This window comes from Gekko japonicus, unplaced genomic scaffold (assembly GCF_001447785.1).
Source record: "Gekko japonicus isolate JY-2015 unplaced genomic scaffold, Gekko_japonicus_V1.1 scaffold1230, whole genome shotgun sequence".
NCBI classification, from domain to species: Eukaryota; Metazoa; Chordata; class Lepidosauria; order Squamata; family Gekkonidae; genus Gekko; species Gekko japonicus.
Genome location: NW_015160249.1, coordinates 269,607 through 289,554, shown reverse-complemented (window position 1 = coordinate 289,554; position 19,948 = coordinate 269,607). Strand labels below are relative to the sequence as shown.

General features: G+C 46.4%; 1 protein-coding gene across 1 annotated transcript in view; it reads right to left on the bottom strand.

The window, feature by feature from the left end:
• Nucleotides 1-19,948, bottom strand: part of SUCLA2 (succinate-CoA ligase, ADP-forming, beta subunit) — a 46,543-nt gene that overhangs the window by 8,544 nt on the left and 18,051 nt on the right. Inside the window, exons 4-7 of the mRNA XM_015414081.1 lie at nt 15,089-15,188; nt 11,077-11,239; nt 5,070-5,198; nt 2,977-3,115 (exon numbers count right to left, since the gene is read on the bottom strand). Coding sequence (XP_015269567.1) covers nt 2,977-3,115; nt 5,070-5,198; nt 11,077-11,239; nt 15,089-15,188 — 531 coding nt within the window. The remainder of the gene's footprint in view (nt 1-2,976; nt 3,116-5,069; nt 5,199-11,076; nt 11,240-15,088; nt 15,189-19,948) is intronic.

Sequence of the window (19,948 nt, the reverse complement as noted above, 5' to 3'; positions counted from 1 at the left end):
ATTTAATACGACCTGTCAGATCCTTAATTATTTAAAGACAAAATGAATTCTAAATCTTACCACGTGTATTCTGATCTGTAATTGGCTGTATGTTAAAATTATCTAACTGCACTCTTTACCATTGGTATTTTATGTATATTTTTAATTTCTGGATACGGTACATCAATACTGACGCCAACTTAATGTTAAATGTCAAATTAATTTTTTTTGTTAAAATAATTTTTTTTAAATGTAAACAAATAAAATAAAAATAATATTATTTCTTCCACTAAGAAAATCTGACTTATTTGAACTCTTTTATATCGTCTTTCTTAAAGCAAAGGTTGGTTAATTCTGAGAGTTAAAAGGAATGAAATTATGTTCCGGAACCCCTTATACTGAATCAGACCCCCTTGGTCCGTCAGGGTCAGTACTGTCTATTCAGACTGGCAGTGGCTCTCCAGAATCTCAGGCCTTTCACGCCATCTACTGCCTGGGTTGTTCTTGTTTTTTTTTAATTAGAGATGTGGTGGATTGAACGTGGGACCTTCTGCACGCAAAGCGGAGACCCTTTCCCTGAGTCATGGTGTCTCCTTCAAGAAGACACCAAATCATGAAGCCATTACCCTTCCGTGTGTTGATAAAATGGCAGTGTGTGGGAGACACAGTGAGTGGCCGCATCGCACGGGACCTCATCGAGCAGCCAATGGCTGCACACGGCACAAACCAATAAGGGGCCAAGCGAGGAGGGAGAAGGGATTGTACCAAGTTCAGGCAGCAGAGAGAGGAATTAAATGGCTTTAAGATCCCCTCCAAGAAGAGAACTAGCACAGCAGGAGTTGTGCTGGGCTCAAACTTTTCTGGGTTAATGCACAACCAAGACGCAGAAGCAAGGAGGGGGGGAGGGGAGGGGGAGGAGGAGATTGGATTTATACCCCTCCCTTCACTGAAGGAGACTCAGAGCGGCTTACAATCTCCTTTCCCTTCCCCTCGCCACCACAGACACCCTGTGAGGTAGGTGGGGCTGAGAGAGCTCTCTCGAGAACTGCTCCTGAGAGAACAGCTCTGAAAGAACTTGTGACTGACCCAAGGTCACACCAGGAGGTACATGTGGGGAAGTGGGGAATCAAACCCAATTCTCCCAGATTAGAGTCCGCACTCCTAACCACTACACCAAACTGGAAAAAGAGTGGCTGGAAGAATTTTTTTTTAAATGGCATTCTTCCCACCCGTTCCCCAAAGTGGCACAGTTCTGCAGTACGACCCAACTGTACACCTCTTCTAGCACATTTTTAGAAGCTTGGTTGTAATCTGCTGAAGGGCTCTCATTTAACAGGAATCGGGTTAATTCCTCCACATCACAAGACTATATTCACAGTGAAAGGAGGTGGGGGGAGCAAAACCTTAAAAGGACATGTTTGGGAAAGGGACATGGATTTGACTAGATGTTTTAAGATTTCAGCCCAACATGCATGAAGAGCTAGGGCCAAAACTGAATCTGTAAAATGTTGCCGACCCCCTACCCTAATTAGAGGCCAAACGACATCGACATTCAGAGGAGATCAACAGAGAGCTAATATGCGAGAGCCCACTCCCGTTACTGAAATCATACAACTTAAACATTACTCATGATATGCCTATTAATAATCCATAAAGTTTCTGCACACTGATTGTTGCGAGCCCTTTATTAGAAAGTTCTCAAAATAAGTAATAAACCCAGGAGGACAGCTGTTTTAGTGCACTGGCATAAATCTGCACATGATTTACACAAATCTGCACGTGATTTGCATTTGGACTACTAGCAAATACCCACCTCCAATCTTTCCCTTTCTATAAAGGATCTCTAAGGAGGTCTTTAGTATTCCCAGAATCTCCGTCCGCCTTTAGTATTCCCAGAATCTCCATCCGCCATTCCCGCCACTTAATGGCCATGTTCCCTCTCAGCTGTGGAGTCTTGTGAGCAAAAATTCTACTCTGTGAACCACTGGCATTAAAGTTGTGAGCAAACGATTTGGCTGCTGCATAAGTTAGTCTGCTCTGGAGCCATCCTGCCTGAGCTAAGACAAAAAATTGTGAGCCGGAGGCTAAAAAAATGTGAGCTAGCTCACACTAACTCAGCTTAGAGGGAACATTGCTTACTGGCCATTCTAGCATGCCACCTACCCCTCAAATATAACCTTAAAGATTTCATTTCCTTCTTAGAACAGCCACATTTGGTTCCATACTAAGCCACCGGCTGCAAACCTCTGGGGTAGGGAAACACGCTAAACATCTAAGTTACTCTGAAGCTTCAGTCACAAGAGCTGCGTTTGCTCCCCACCCCACACATATTACCCACAGATGGAAGACTTCCTGGAAAAACAAACCATGATCGGTTGTGGTTGCCAAAACAGATGAACTAATGCATTTCAGTTTGATTGTCATTAATAAGTTAGGACTCAACAGGGATTTGGAATTCCAGTTTGCAACGAAGAAATAAAGCCACAACTGGTCAATCTGGATGTCACCACAAATTGAGGTTTCTTACAAACCGAGAACCCTAGATAGCCCAGGATAGCCTGATCTTGAGTCTTGGAAGGTAAGCAGGGTCAGCCCCGGTTAGTACTTGGACAGGAGACCCCCAAGGAAGTCTAGGGTCACTACATAAAAGCAGGCAGTGGCAAAACACCTCTGTTCATCTCTTGCCTGGAACACCCTACAGGGCCGCCATAAGTCGGCAGCAACTTGAATGGTACTTTCCCACCACCACAAGCCAAGAAGTCTACAACCATCACCGGCAACCCGAAATGCATTCAGCTGATTACACAGCAATACATGGTATAAAACCATCTTTCCAGCCCAGAGGACAACATGGCTGTACCTCATAGCACATTTTTCGAAACAGATTTTCACTGAGGATTTAGCTCTGCACTGGAAGAATTACTGCATTAAGTTGCAACCCCCCCCCCCCCCGGTTCAGTTTTCAACGTCACTAGATCAGTCACTAAGATACTTTACCGATTCCTGTCGAATCTTCAACCATGGGGTTAATTTCTACCATAGTGGCATCGAATTTAATGAAGAGGTTGTATATCTTAATCATATTTTCAGCCGCTTCGTCTATTAAGTTTGTGGGAAATCCCATTTTCTCAGCCACCTGAGAACAGAGGGGAAAGGGTAGCAAAATCTCATAAGTCATTCTCAGGTTACGTACGATGAAGGTACAACTGAGCCTGTGATTTAAACCCCACGTCTCTGGTTTCACTTATAGCTGAAACCTGCAACGGCTTTTTCTTGCACTCTTATGCACGCATGTACAGGCAGGTTGTGTGTGTCTTCACTGTAACATGTGAACAAGGCTACAGCTGCAAGCCGGAGACCCTAAAACCATGGCCATCTCTAATAATAAAGCAACTGGCCTGTGCCAATTATGGAAGCAACAGAACTGGCCCCCTGCAGTCAAGGTGGGAGGTTACAACTCTATGCCACTGCTAAGTGAAAGACTAGGGATTTTTTTTACTTCAAGCAGAGAAGAAGACGACGAGGAGGAGGAAGAAGAGAAGGAGGAGATTGGATTTATACCCCGCCCTTCACTACCCAAAGGTGTCTCAGAGCTGCTTACAAACTCCTTTCCCTTCCTTTCCCCACAACAGACGCCCTGTGAGAAGAAGAAGAAGAAGAGATTGGATTTATACCCCGCCCTTCACTTGGAGTCTCAGAGCGGCTTACAAACTCCTTTCCCTTCCCCTCCCCACAACAGACACCCTGTGAGGTGGGTGGGGCTGAGAGAGCTCTGACACAAACTGCTCTTTCAGGAACAGCTGTGCCAGAGCTTGTGACTGACCCAAGGTCACATCAGCAGGTGCAAGTGGAGGAGTGGGGAATCAAACCCGGTTCTCCCAGATTAGAGAGGAAGGTGGGGCTGAGAGAGCTCTGGCAGAAACGGCTCTTTTTCAAGAACAGCTGTGCCAGAACTATGGCTTGCCCAAGGTCATCCAGCCAGGTGCAAGTGGAGGGGTGGGGAATCAAACCCGGTTCTCCCAGATTAGAGAGGAAGGTAGGGCTGAGAGAGCTCTGGCAGAAACAGCTCTTTTTCAAGAACAGCTGTGCCAGAACTATGGCTTGCCCAAGGTCATCCAGCCAGGTGCAAGTGGAGGAGTGGGGAATCAAACCCGGTTCTCCCAGAACTGAGTCCGCGCACTTAGCCACGACACCAAACTGACTAAGGGGCTCTAAGCCAGCCATTCAATCTGCTTGGCTGAGGATCAGGCACCTGGAAGGGCACCTGCCGCACCAAACCAAATGTCCCAAAGCCCCAAGTCTTTGCTTAGGTACTTTAAAGGGACAGTTTCCTGTAGGGCTGCTGCTGGAGAGGGGAGGGGAGGAAGGAGCAGCCCCCAACAACCCTCCTCCCCTTCTTCACAAAAGCAGCCCTGGGGGGGGAACATGTCCCTTTAAAGATCATTCAGCTTGACGTTTGACAGGACAGCTGCTTTCTCCATCCGATGCATAATTAACAGGGGGTAAGCTCCACTGAACACAGATTAAAACATGTGCGGGATTGCGTAACGCTTGGCAACACTTTGTGGCGGGTCCCCTTTGAACGTTCCCATTTGCATTTTTTGCTTGTTCTGTCACATCGCAATACGGTTGATGCAGGCTAACCCGCGAAGGCTTCTGGAGGAAGGGAACGCTGCTGAAAGGCAAGCTGCTACCCCATGGGGGGGGCTGTCACTATGGATGCCAACTCCAGATGGGGAAATTCCTGGAGATTTGGGGGGGGGCCCTCTGGGGAGGGAAAGGGCCTTGATAGATATAGCACAGTAGAAACTGGCCTTTAGAGCAGCCATTTCCCCCAGGGAAACTGATCTTTGACATCAGGGGATAAGCTCTAATTCTGGGAGATCTCCAGGCCCCAACTTTCCAGTCTGTCAAGTTTCCAATCCTGCATGTCCCCCACTACCCAAAAGGACTGCCAAGTTTCCAATCCTGCATGTCCCCCACTACCCAAAAGGACTGGCGCGAACACCAGCCTGCTTACGCTACTGGGTTTGGTTCATCGTCAAGCTACTTGGAAGGACCCACAGACGAGGGCACACTTTGCTCAGCACCTTGACTGCTTGCTCCTTTTTGATGCCTTCCACAATATCCACGGGCTCCTTAACGATTGCATCAGGGTTCTCCGCGGCCACGTCTTCGATATTGACACCGCCTTGAGAACTGCCAATGAGCACAGGGCCCTGGAAGAGGGGGGAAAGTTGCAAGAATGACACTTCTACTTCAAAAGAAATACTAAAATAGTTACGAATTAGACCAGGGGTCCATAACACCGTGCCCGCGGGCCCCGTGGCACCCGCTGACAGCTTTTCTGGGGCCCCCTCCAAGTGTGTTTAGTAAGTGGCTGGGGCCACGTGGGACTTTTGGCTAGCAAGGCTTCTTTTTAAAAAAAAAAAAATTTATTTACACACACAAAACGAAGACCAATGACCAAAAAAATAACAAAAACAAAACCATCTGATAACCCCATGTTTCAATTTACAAACACACAAACATAAAACATACAAGTACGATATTTACAATCATCTACCATCATCTAAATCACACATAAGAAGCTGAATACAAACATCTAAATCATACATAAATAATGAAATACAATAATCTAAATCATACAATTATCAATCAAGTCACTCATTTATATAGAACTTGCTTATATTTACTTTCAAGATTTCACTTCTATTTAAATGCCTTTATCCTATGAAAGCTAGTTTGGTGTAGTGGTTAAGAGGGGCAGGACTCTAATCTGGAGAACCGTGTTTGATTCCCCACTCTTCCTCCACATGCAGCCAGCTGGGTGATCTTGGGTCAGTCACAGTTCCCTCAGAGCTGTTCTCTCAAGAGCATTCCTCTCAGAGTTCTCTCAGCCACACCTACCTTACAGGGTGTCTGTTGTGGGGAGGGGGAAGGAAAGGAGATTGTAAGCTACTCTGAGACTTCGAGTGAAGGGCAGGGTATACTTTCTTCTCCTATATTTTCTATCTATCTTCATATCGGATATTTTTATTGAAAATATATATTGCCTAACGCTTTCCTTTTATGATTTTCTGTTTTAATTTAAATTTATTCTTGATTTTCAGCTATATAGTTGAAAAATACTTCCCATTTTTCTTGAAATTCTGAAGTCGATCTGTTGTGTATATAAGATGTTAGTTTTGCCAGTATCGCATATTCGTTTAATTTATTCTTCCAGTCCTTCAAATCTGGACATTTTCCTGCCTTCCATTTTACTGCAAAAATTACTCTAGCCGCTGTCACCGATTATTTAAATAGTTCACTGTGTATTTCAGTAATATTGCTTGGTAGGATATTTAGTAACATGGCTTTAGGATCCATCGCAAATTTAAATTTTAGCTTCTTTGGCATTTCTTCATGTATCTCTATCCAATACTTTCTTGGTTTCTTGCATGCCCACCACATGTGATAGAATGTTGCATCTGTATTCTGACATTTCCAACACCTCCCATTGTCTTTGGGGGTAATGTACCCTCTAAAACACATTTTATACCAGTTCTCCCTCCCAGCAAGGCTTCTGATTGAGCCCTGGAGATCTGACTGGTTCTGCAGTTTTTTAAATATGTCGCTTTGGCAGCAGCTGCCACCACAGCACAAGGGTCTTCACTGTGTGACTGGAGGTAAGCTGTGGCAGCCATTTTGTGGCTGCACCCCACTACGTGTGTCAGAATTCCACAGGTGCCCACAGGCTCAAAAAGGTTGGGGACCCTAAGAGCAGATAATTGGAAAAACAATAAAATCCCTACTGTACAAGAGTAGAGAAAATGGGACCATTTTTACTTGGGGTAAGATTGTAAATAACCCATCTATGGCACAATCATTGAAACAAGAAGAAAAATGTATTGAAATATGGTACCCAATAATGGAATATTTAACAGGAAAAGAGATAATTCCAAATAATTTCTATTATAAGAATTTGCTGTATTTTTGAACAGCAGAGCGATATATAATTTAAATTTGACTTCTTGGAAGGCTTACCTATCTTTAGCAACAGAATGGATAGTGGTTTTATTAGTATATAAAGTGCTATGATTCTGTGAAAAATATGAAAAATGGCTGAAATATTTCTGACAATGGAAAAATAATAATAAAAAAAGGTTGGGGACCTCTGCGTTAGACAAGGCACAGGACTGACCATTCAAAGAACCACCAGGATGGTAACTATTTAGTGGGTTCCAATGTGCGACTGGACAACAACAACAAAAATCAGCATAAAGAAGAGTAATACATCCATCGAATAAATACATGCTTCTACGCTTGGGTGTTTAGATGCCCTTTAATTCAGTCCCGGATACAGAAGACACAAGCCTTGCTTCCTACCACCCCAAAATGCCTTCTAAATATTGCCTATCCAACACCCCATATTCTATCCAACACCCAATATCCAACACATTGTTAGGAAACCCACAACACAATCAAATAAGATATCACTGTTTGTTACCACAGTTTTAACTTTGTAAGGCGTGTCTCAATCTTAAAAGTCTTTGAGGATGGGTGGGTGGGGGGCAGTGTTCCCTCTAAGCTGAGTTAGTGTGAGCTAGCTCACAAATTTTCAGCCTCCGGCTCACACATTTTTTGTCTTAGCTCAGGAAGGATGGCTCCAGAGCAAGCTAATTTATGCAGTAGCCATATTGCTTGCTCACAACTTTAATGCCAGTAGCTCACAAAGTAGAATTTTTGCTCACAAGACCCCACAGCTTAGAGGGAACATTGGTGGGGGGATACAGAGAAGGTAACGAACACACTCAGAGTTTACCTGAAAAAACAAGTAACTTAAAACAAGCAAACGGACAAAACAAGTTGGGTCCCTGCAGCTCCTTATCATGAAGTCAAGAGTTTTCTACCAGAGCAAAGCTCCACTCGCTGCAGGAAGAAGTTGCCCAATCCGGCCCAATGAATACCACTGCCCTGGTCCTCACCAGTGCATTTGGGGGGGACGGGGACGCTACAGAACCAAGGATTCTGTCAGTTTAGATGGCGCTGAGTGCGGAAGAGGCTCTCATGCTGCAGGGACAAAGTGTTTCAAGTGGGAGGCGCGTTCTTTGCTGCCTGTTTTCAGAATCACAGCAACTTCCCCGTTTCTTGCTGGCCTCTGTTCCAAAAACCACACGTCTGATTCCATTTTGAAAATGGCTTGACAGACGGAAAGTCACATTTTTAAAAAGGGACTTTTTGCCTTGCCTAGCACCCTAAGCCAGACAGTGCAAAAGCAGGGTTGCGATTTTATTTTTTTCCCCTTGATTTTCTTTTGTCCTTTTTAGACGTTTCCTAAATTTCAGTGCAGGAGCTGCGGTGGCTCAAGTGGCTAAGATGCTGAACTGCAGGCTGTGGAAGGTCTGTAGTTCAGCAGTTCGAGACCCGAGTTGCCGCATGACAGAGTGAGCTCCCATTTCTAGTTCCAGCTCCTGCCAACCTAGCAGTTCGAAAGCAAGAAATTGTAAGTAGATAAATAGGTACCCCTTCGGTGGGAAGGTAACAGCGTTCTGTGTGCCTTGGTGTTTAGTCATGCCGGCCACATGACCACAGAAACGTCTTCGGACAGCGCTGGCTCTTCGGCTTTGAAACGGAGATGAGCACCGCAACCCTAGAGTCGGATTCGACTGGCTTTCGAGCAAGAGAACCTTTACCTTCACCTAAATTTCAGTGCAATGCAAGATCTGATCTTCCTTTATAAAAAGGGCGTATTTAACTTTGTGACTGGGATCTTTCACATTCCTCCTGCCCACATAACACTTTGGGCCAAGCTATTTGTTTATTATTTACATTTACAGGCCCAACATAGTAAAACCCAGATAATGAGACTTAAAGTTGTTGCTTTTTTTAAAAAATAAGATGATTAATTAGATGTCTTTGGGTATTTTAACATCTGAACTGGTGGTGATTAATACTTTTTTTAGGGTTTAGAATGAGATACACTGAGCGGTGCAAGATGGGTACACAGCCAAGAAAAACCTGCATCACACACACAAACTGGATCTATGGCTCCATCTAGTGATACTATTACAAAAAAGGATGCTTCTTATCGTCAGCCTTTCCAGATTAATGAAAAATGTAAATTGCACTGAAATCTGAGTCTGTGTTGCACTGGCTGACCTGAGTGTGGGAGGGGGGAGGTGTAGTGCGATATGTGGGCATTTGGTTTTGTGACGAGAAAACTAACTTCAGCGACTTCTGAAAGTCCTGAATTTAAGGAACAGCTTGGCACAACACCGCAATCGATGCTTTCCAGGTATTTTCCCTTCTGCTTTTAGAAAACGCTTCTGAAGTCCCCAAACTGCTTTTTAAATTTGTTAGCATTCGAAAAGAATGGGGGGGGGGGTGTTTCCTTTGGTAGCAACTGCTGAGAAAGAAATCTCTTAAATCCAGGTACCCACCACGAGATTTCTTTCCAAGTGTGTTTCCTCTCTGTCACTGCAAAGACTAAAGATTCCCAGAACCGTGAAGTGAGCTTAGAAGAAGAGATTGGATTTATACCCCGCCCTTCACTACCCAAAGGTGTCTCAGAGCGGCTTACAAACTCCTTTCCCTTCCCCTCCCCACAACAGACACCCTGTGAGGTAGGCGGGGCTCAGAGAGCTCTTGACAGAAACTGCTCTTTTTTCAAGAACAGCTCTTAGGGCTCTTTTTGTAGCAGGTACTCATTTGCATATTAAGCGACACACCCCTAATGTAGCCAATCCTCCAAGAGCTTACAGTAGCTCCTGGAAGAAGTGCTCTGTAAGCTCTTGGAGGATTGGCTACATTAGGGGGTGTGGCCTAATATGCAAAGGAGTTCCTGCTACAAAAAGAGCCCGCGAACTATGGCTTGCCCAAGGTTATCCAGCCAGGTGCAAGCGGAGGAGTAGGGGAATCAAACCCGGTTCTCCCAGATTGGAGTCCGCGCACTTAACCACGACACCAAACTGGCTTAGAATAAACTCAGAAAGTACTGTTGTTAGCACCTGTCAGATCTTGGATGTACCAGCCAGTGAGAACAGCGAGGAGGGAGCCACAATGAGGAGGAGCGGCTCAAGGACATCAGCATCACCCCCGGGACAAACGGGCGCGGCCCAGCCACAACAACGGCCACCGGCCTGCTTGGCACGTATGGCCCTGAGCCTCAGCAGCCTGGGTGGGGGAGGGAGGCTGGCGAGGCCCAAACAGGCCGGGGCCCAAACAGGCTGGTCCCAACCGCCGAAGGAGGAAGCATCGGCTACAGCCCCAGGGAGACAGCCAAGCGCAAGGCAGGCAGGTGAACCACAGAGAGGCCGAGCCGGAGCCCAGGTCCAGGTCCAGGGGAGGTGGGCGGGGCTGAGGGAGGAGAACCCTGATCCCCTGACGCCAGGCCCACCACAGCGTACCACAGCCACAGCAGAAGGAGCAGCGGCAGCCGAGCATCCGATTGATCAACTCACCATCAACCACACGCCCCGGCTGAGTGCAGAGGGTGGACCCGAATGATAAATACAGCCGCAGTCAGGACCAATGGGGAAGACGGGACAGGCGAAGGATAAGGCTAGAGGCCGCTCAGAGGGGTGATGGGGGGAGGGGCAGGGGACTCCGAGAGCACAAGAGGAGCCGAGACGCTGGGACTGGGGAGGAAGGCAAGACTGGAGGCTGAGTGACGCCGCCGAGAGAGTGAGCGTGAGGCAACTCTTGGCAGCAGGCACTGACGAGGTGAAGTAGCCTCGTGGCGTGCATTCTGAGGTCTCGGCTAGCCCCTCTTTCTTCTCCGAAATGTGGCTGACACCAGGGGACTGGGAGAGACGTTCCCCCAGCCCCACAACACCTCTCCTGCTGTGGTTTTATATTTATGACCCCTACCAGACATTTTGCATCGTATTTAATGCTGCTTTCCTCTTAACTATGCACTCAGCTGCACCATACGATAGTATAACAGCACTGACAACATTTGATAGATCACTCTCGAATTACATCCCAACAACAACAAAAAGCCTCCGTGCCAGTGAGCTAGGATTGCGCATTACAAACAAGCACCATGAAGACGACCAAGCACTCATCAGTACCAGTGCATCCCAAAAGGAGTATTTCTCAAGACAGGTTACTCACTTGATAGGATCTCTCCATTGTTATAGCAAAATAATACTCCCTCCTGGGATATCTTCGCTCGCAAATAAATACTTCGTTGCATATCCTGCCTTTTTCTCCTGTCTGCTTTGTGTACAGCTTTTTCCCAATCATTTTGGAGGAAATGTCTTTTACTTCTTCTGGACTAAAATGAGAGAGAGAGAGAGAGAGAGAGAGAGAGAGAGAGAGAGAGAGAGATCGCGATGTTCAAAATCTTCATTTATTGATTTGATTTGTAGACTCAGGGTGATTAACAACGTTTTAATAAATACATTCCAGTAAACAGCTATAGTCTATATAAATAATATACTCTACTATAAATTTTAAAATGATAAAACAGTCATAACCAACTATTCCAGATGGCATTCAGACAATATATGTCCTTGCCCCTTGGGGCGGGAAGTCAGGAGACGCAGAGGAGGCCAGGCTTGATGACAAACCGTTGCTAACCTCAACCACAGGCCTGGCGGAACACCTCTGTCTCACAGGCCCTGCGGAACTGTATTAGGTCCTGCAGGGCACGGGTGTCATCAGGCAGAGAGTTCCACCAGGCTGGGGCCAGGGCCGAAAAGGCCCCGCTCTGGTCGAGGACAGCCAGATATCCTTCGGGCCAGAGATCACCAAGAGGTTTTTCTCCCCAGAGTGTAATGCTATTCGGAGAGGAAGTCCCATTAAAAAAAAAAATCCATAATGCCTACAACTGGTGGTGGTGAAGAAAAGTGCTGTTGAGTTGCTGACTTATGGTGCTGTTGAGCTGACTTATGGTCAGCAACACACACCCCTCGTTTTCAAGGCAAGAGATGTTCAGATGCCATTGCCTCCCTCTGTGCAGTGACCGTGGACTTCCCTGGTGGTCTCCCATTCAAGTACTAACCAGGGCCGACCCTGCTTAGCTTCCGAGATCTGACGAGATTGGGGTAGCCTGGGCCATCCCAATCAGGGCAATCGGCACGACTAGAGATGTAAAATTTCCAGCTATTGAAAAGCCAGGAAAGCCCTGTCCTGTGATTTCTGGCTACAAGAGGGTTTCCCTTTGAATCTGTACATTTAGGCTAGCTCATGCTTTAGAGACTTAAAAAAAACATATCCGCAATCAAGATTAAAAAAATATATATTAAAATGTAATCCCCCCCCCCACTTGTTGAAAAAGAGGGACAAATGTATGTATGTTATGGAAAATTGAAAATAAAAAATTAAAAAAAAAAGATAAAACCTGTGCAATCAGCACACGGGACAAAAAAAATCAGCATACTATAAGGCCATGTGTTGCAGACAAAACCATTTATTTGCAAACATATCATAAACTAAAAATACGATGCAATCTTGACAGTCTGGGCAAAAAAAACCCCTCAGCACTTAGCAAAAGCGGGACATCTCCACTGTGTTCACAAGTCTGTACAGAGTTCTGGTATTTTCTATTTTAGTTAGGTCTCTCTAAAGAAACTTCACAAAAACACAGCCAGATTTCACTTGCACTAAACAAGCAGGTTGCACGTAGCAAAATTTAAACTTCCACATCCTCTTCAGTCTAGAATAGATATTTTCAAATTTAACTGATAGACTACCGGGGGGGGGGGGGGGGGGATGTAATACCAGGTATCTACTCTCTCTAGGCTCAGGACAAAATCTATTGTTTACTCAATCGAAATACAGTATTGCGATCTTTGAAAGAGTAAGTCATAAAATAAAGCCATAAAGTCATAAACCCAATTGAATCAGATCCAAAGCACCACCGAAGGAGTGAGGACTCTGTGCTTCTCCCCTCCTGTGGCACCCCCCTGAAATTCTACTACTGGGGGTCAAGGGACCCCCAGGAACAGCACAGGTGGAGATTTGCAGTATGAGCAGGGAAATCAGCAAGTTGCCCTCTGCTCTTCCACCGACAGAAGTGCCATTCTAAACAGCATCTCTGGAGTCTGCCGGCTGAGCTAACTCCAAGTTTTCCAGAAGAGGGAGTGTTATTTCTTAAGGGAAAAGCTTTATTGGCCAGCATTCATAGATAATAGGGGCTGCTGCTTAATCAAGCTCTGCACTGTCCCTTTCCCAGATGGCCAAACCCCATCCCATTGGGAACGCCACGGCCACAGCCCCGTGCCTGGTGAGGCCGCCCCCCCCCCAAGCGACTAAGTAGTCCTAAGTAGCAGGCCAACTAGCAAGCCAGCTAACCAAGGGGCCACGGGCAGAGATTGCTCTCAACAGTTCAAGAAAGGCTAAAGAAAAAGAGGTACACAAGAAGGACATCAGTTTGGGATCACCTGCTGTCAGACGGACAGTGACGGACGTGGGCATCAAGCTGGAGGGGCAGCAGTGGGGCTTACAGGTGCCCAAAGTTACATAGGTTTTAGTTTTGACCTTTAAGGTCATAAGTGGTCAGGGACCCACATACCTTTGGGACCGCCTCTCTCAATATGTCCCTGGAAGAGCATGACGCTCTAGTAATAAGAACCTCCTGGCTGTCCTCGACCAGGGCCAGGGACTTTTCAGCCCTGGCCCCCACCTGGTGGGACTCTTTGCTGGAGACCATCTGTGCCCTATGGGACTTACTACCTTTCCATAGGGCTTGGAAGGCAGAGATGCTCTGCCAGGCATTTGGATGAGGACAGCGACCGTCTGGCGCTCTCATACGCCAACCACCCCTTTTATCCCTACATATCCCCTCCACCCAGGGGGGCTGGTGGAAATGATCGTCATCTTGGATTTAGTGCTGTTTTCTGACTGTTTTTAGGTATTTTGATGCTGTTTTAATTCAATCGTATTGTGTTTATCTTTGATGTAAGTCGCCCTGAGCCCTGCTCGCAGGGAAGGGCCACCCATAAATCAAATATAATAAATAAATAAATAAGATGTGGTGATGGGGTGGGGGGAGAAGAGCCTGACTTCATGGTAACACCGATTAACTGAGCACTCTGGATAACTGAGTGCCAAAGAACAAAGTGTTGTGTATTACTTTTACCAACGGATACGCTTTGAAACTAGCCAATGAAGGCTACCTGAAAACAAACAACCTCGAGGCAGCTGGGGGAGATCAAAACTAATAACGATATTTAAAGTAATGGCAACACAAATCATGCTTTGTCTATGTTATTAGAATGAGGGTATTTGGTGCACAGGCTATAGGGCAGTGATGGCGAACCTTTTAGAGACCGAGTGCCCAAACTGCGACCCAAAACCCACTTATTGATCACAGAGTGCCAACACGGCCATTGAACCTGAATACTGAGGTTTTACTTTAGAAAAAACGACTCATCCATTAACTTAAGATGATTCAAACAAAGTAAGGAAAGCAATCCCAAATGCTTTCATTTACTTAAAATTATTTGGCAGAGAATTCGACACTTTAATGATGGTCTGGGCCTGGCTGGGGCGATGGCACGCGTGCCCACAGAGAGTGCCACCTCTGGCACCCGTGCCACAGGTTCGCCACCACTGCTATAGGGTCATGACGATAGCGCAGCAACATGACACAGTTAAATGAATATCTTTCATTCCGGTCAAATACACTCTTGTCTAAAATTCCTGACGGAGCCCACCCACCAAACTGGGGTCACCCAATTATTTCTGGATCAAGTGCAATTACAAAACCTGTCTATTGTTTGTTGGCTTTTACCTAAACCCTTGTGCGTCACATAGGGGATTATATGTAATTGATGTATTTGACTTTGCGCATCACATGTGGGATTACTGATGTACCTGACTTATTTTCCAAAGAAGAATGCTGAGGAATATCAGAATCTTACATTTTGGTCACACGATATAATATCTTTATTATGGAATATTCTTCTAAAGAAAGTTTGACAGGTTGTGGAAAATTCATTTTATACAGTGGACGTTCGCCCGTATTCTTTGATGAAACGTAGCATGGAATTGAGCAGGTGCTCAAGTGGATCACTTTGAAATTATTGCTTTAATATAAGTAACTAAAATAACTCCAACAAATCGCATACACCCACGGCTAAACAAGTACGTTCATTCATCAATTAAAAGGACAACTTACGAAAAGACTATTTTCACTCCTCCTTTAAGGCCACCTTCAAATGTTCCTTTCCCTCTTCCACCAGCTAATACTTGTGCCTTTACAACAAGGTCCTTTGTTCCTAGAATACAGGGAAGGGGGGGTTACACAGAATTTTTCTTTTAGTTAAATCTTGCACAAACACTGTTCAAAGCCTTTCACCAATGCAAAAAGGCAGTTCTAGTTTTCAAAGCAGGCAGCAAACACACGCAACGATAGAGGCAGAAGGTCTCACTTAGTCTTGCTTTTGTTTTTCTGTCAAGAGAATAAAAGTTTATATTGCTAAGCAAGTTCAACAAGCGGCGGTCCGCTTCCTCGGCACACAGCTCTGCTGCTTGACCTCTGGTGAAGAGAGTCAGAATTACTACTAGTAGTAGCAGATCACCATCCCAGACACCACTGCGAAGATCCGACTGCAAAACTAACATTTTCCAGGACACGGGTAGACCTTTACTTTAATGGCAGATTGATATGGAGAAAGAAATTTCAAGCTATTAGTCAAGAAAGGATACTTGAGTTTTTAAGGGGAAACTAATGAACATGAAAATGATTAAACGTCCTAATGTTGTTACCTTTAAAAAGCTCAAGTATTCTTTAACTTTTATCACACACCCCAAAACATGGGCTCCTTTCCCCCCAATGCAGTGTGTTCCACTTCACCAAAAGAATCCCTGATCCGCATAACTGATCTTTAAGCACACCGTCGGGCTTAAGCCCAGAAAAGAGAACCTTCCTGAAATGCCTGCAGGAATTACCAAGCACTGGGACACCCTTAAAACCAGGGGTCGTTTCGTAGAAAAAGAGCTACGGGAACTCATTAGCATAACTCATTAGCATATGCCACACCCCCTGACATCACCGGAAGTGTGTCATAAGGCCACACACACCACCCCCAACAGTCCTGGCCGCCGCCGGCCTTGCAGCTCCACTGCCGAGCCCCATGAGGGGCCCGGCGGTGGACCTGCAAGGTTCTTCTCCTGCCTCCTCCTGGCTGAATGAGGGCCGGAAGCGAGGCGGCCGGAAGCAGGGGGCGGGACTTCGTCATGTGCCCCGCCCCCCGTACCTCACCTGGGGGAACTGCGATCCCCTGCGATCCCCCCCGAAATGACCTCTGCTTAAAACAAAAGGAGACAATGGACACTCTCATTCACTAAGGAATTCAAAAAAGATGTTCCATCTCCTTTCCTTTTGTTCTTTCCTCTTCTAGTTCCAAGAAAGGAACACACTCCGGCTAAAGCCATTGCCCTTTGTTCAGACTTTGCTCTCGAAACAATTCAGTCTCTTGTGGCCCTTTCACAGATGCTAAATAATGCCATTTCGATCCACTTCAGTCACCATTTGCAAGTGGATTTTGCCATTTCACACAGTAAAATCCAGTTGCAAAGTGCATCGGAAGTGTACTGAGAGTGCGTTATTTTATGTGGGCGAAAGCAGGCTCAGTTTGAAACAGAGGGGGCTACAGAGAGCCCCTGCCATGGAGGCTAAAGAGCAAGTTTTTGCAGCAGCTGCACCCAGTATGTACTGAGTTATCCAAGGACAATGCTTAGCTGATGGTTGCCAAGCCAAGTCATAAGAATAGAAGAGAAGCCAATGCTGGATCAGGCCAATGGCGCATCTAGTCCAACACTCTGTCACATAGTGGCCAAAAATACCAGGTGCCATCAGGAGGGTCCAGCAGTGGGACCACAGCTGACTTATGGCAACTAGTAGGCTGCGGTGGCTCAAATGGTTAAGACGCTGAACTGCAGGCTGTGGAAGGTCGGTAGTTCAGCAGTTCGAGACCCGGGTGTGCCGCATGACGGAGTGAGCTCCCGTCTCTAGTTCCAGCTCCTGCCAACCTAGCAGTTCGAAAGCAAGAAATTGCAAGTAGATAAATAGGTACCACTTCGGTGGGAAGGTAACAGCGTTCCGTGCGCCTTGGTGTTTAGTCATGCCGACCACATGACCACGGAAACGTCTTCGGACAGCGCTGGCTCTTCGGCTTCGAAACGGAGATGAGCACCGCAACCCTAGAGTCGGATTCGACTGGCTTTCGAGCAAGGGAGACTTTTACCTAGGGTTTTTCAAGGCAAAAGACGTTCAGAGGTGGTTTGCCATTGCCTGCTTCTGCATCACAACCCTGGTATTCCTTGGAGGTCTCCCATCCAAATACTAGCCAGGGCCGACCCTGCTTAGCTTCCGAGATCTGACGAGATCGGAGTAGGTTGGGCTATCCAGGTCAGGGCCGATCGTATAGTTAGAGAACAGAACTATTTCATCAAATCACTGCAAAGCAGTTGCTGGAAGCCATGATCAGGAGGGAGTTGTGGGTGGAGAGAACCATTTACCTCCTTTACCCGCAGGCCATCTTTAACATTCAAAAAAAAAAAATTGCTTCATCCAAGGTGCGGTGTTTGCCAAATGGGGCAAAAGTCTTCAGAGCCTCCCCCCACCCTGCCCAGAGGGCACCAAAGCAGCTGCTGGGTGAAATTTTGATGACAGAAGTTATCTGCAGAGCGGCTCTTCCAAACTGCTGCTTCCTGCAGAGGTTTTGAGGTATGAAAACCCCAAGGAAAAACATTCACCCAACTAAGCATCATGTGCGATCTGACCTGAAATACCTAGCCAGTTCATGCATAAACCTCTCTTTGGTCAGCAACAAAAGAAAGCTGAAAATCTTAAGAGACAAGGACAGCCAGCCAGTTTATTTCATGAACCTGAAGGAGGTACGCACATTAATGCTTTCAGCCAGAAATGCAACAAGGTAAGATCTTTTTGCTTCCAAATTTTAAAAGTACCTGGTGTATGCGCTGGAATGAACCAGGATTGTTCTATAAATGTGGTCATCGGGGACGGAAAAGGTGCTAACAGTTTTTTCCTTTTATCCCAAATTTTAAAGATAGATTTTTAAAAAATGGATTGTGGGCTATGTATTTAGGCCTTTGGGAATGCATCTGGCATTCGCTCCACATTTCTCAACCGGGAGGAAAAGGTGCAGCTCAAAACCACATTCAGAATGCAGAAGGCAACGCCATACCGACTGTGAAGTCCCCCCCGAACGGCCATCAATCTATGCAGAAGGTACCATAAAACCCGATGATCAAAGAAAGTAAAAGCAGCATGCGAATCAGAGGATACCACAAAATCCAATGATCAAAGGAAGTGAGAGCGGCATGCAGTGCAGAGGGAAATTTCTGTTCCAAGGTGGGTTTGGTAAAACAACAGAGGGAGAAGCCTGTGCAGAATCGCCCTGAGAGACAGGGAGATCTGGGCAGGATGTTTTACAAGTATGTGCTTCAAAACGTAGTAGACCTCTTTGTTTTAAGTGAAAGACCAACTGGCACCAAAGCACTTATGGCTCACTGAAACCTCTTTCAATTATTCTAGAAAATGTGTCACCTACTCTCCGATTATGCCAATGCAGATAGCCTACAGTGGGCGATTCTGCATCTGGCATTCACTCCGCATTTTCTCAGCACCGAGGGAAAGGGGCAGCTCAAATACCCCAGGGCAACACCGTACTGACTGCAAAGTCGCCCCTGAACGGCCATCAATCTATGCAGAGGGTCCCATAAAACCCACTGGTCAAAGAAAGCGAAAGCGGCATGCAATGCAGAGGGCGCCATAAAACCCGCTGATCAAAGAAAGCGAAAGCGGCATGCAATGCAGAGGGTCCCATAAAACCCACTGATCAAAGAAAGCGAAAGCGGCATGCAATGCAGAGGGGAATTTCTGTTCCAAGGTGGGTTTGGTGCAACAGCAGAGGGAAAAGCCAATGCAGAATCGCCCAGTGACACACATTCTACAGTTTCGGCTTAACTGCTTTGTCCTAGCTCCCTTGCCCACTTTTCAGAAGCCGGGGTCCATGGACGATAGGGGGATATTGGCTTTCAGCACATAAGGGCTGCCACGGGTCATATGGTGGGGAAGATAAACAGAAGGCTACCAAGCTGCCTGTAAGAGAGCTTAGGGGGGAAACGGCCTAAAGAGTACATTGCTGAGCACCGTACCTGCGTGGCTGCACTAGCCCCTTCAGGGGGCCCAGGCACAGAAAGGCACACACGTATCCAGGAGAACAAAGTGAGAGTGTGTAAGTGGATGAAGTAGCCGAGACGTGAATGTAATACAAAGCATGACCATCATGACACCACGTATTAAACACAACAGACCCTTGAGCTGGCCAGCTCGCAGGGCCCCAGCCCTATGGCCCTTCCTGCCCTATGGCCCTTCCTGCCCTATGGCCCTTCCTGCCCTGGCAGCTTGCTCCGGAGAATCCGAGGAGTCCAGCCTTAAGGGCGAACGTCGCAGTCGCACGCATTCCCTCTGTACTGGTTTCCCCCCCCCTCCAGTTTATTTATTTGTGTATTCTGCATGCATTCTGCATCTACAAGCAAAACCCACATTTTTTGAGCTACCTGGTAAGGTGAAGAGAAAGACAAACATCTTTCAAAAGTTTTCACTGCAGACCCAACCCCCCCCCCTCCGTCCCTCCCTGATTCTGCAAAAAGAAAGGGAAAGGAGGGGGCAATCCAGGCCCACCCATGCAAGACTGAAACATTAGGAACAGGGAATCCCCTGGTCCTTTATATTTACTGATTCCTTCTTATGCTCTCTCTGGCTTTTTAAAAGTTTGCCTGAGCAGGAGGACACGCCCTCTTTTGTCTTTGGAGAAGGAGGGAAAGGAAACAGAAAGGGGAGGGAGCGTCAACCTAAACAGACAGAGGCGGAAACAGGGGAAGGCAGTGGGCAGCACGTAAATACCCACAGAAACAATTCGCAGCAAAAGGAGTTCTGGTAACTGCGGGGCAAGAGTGTGCTGGAAGCAGTTTGAATGCAGATTCCTGTCAAACAAATACAGAAACA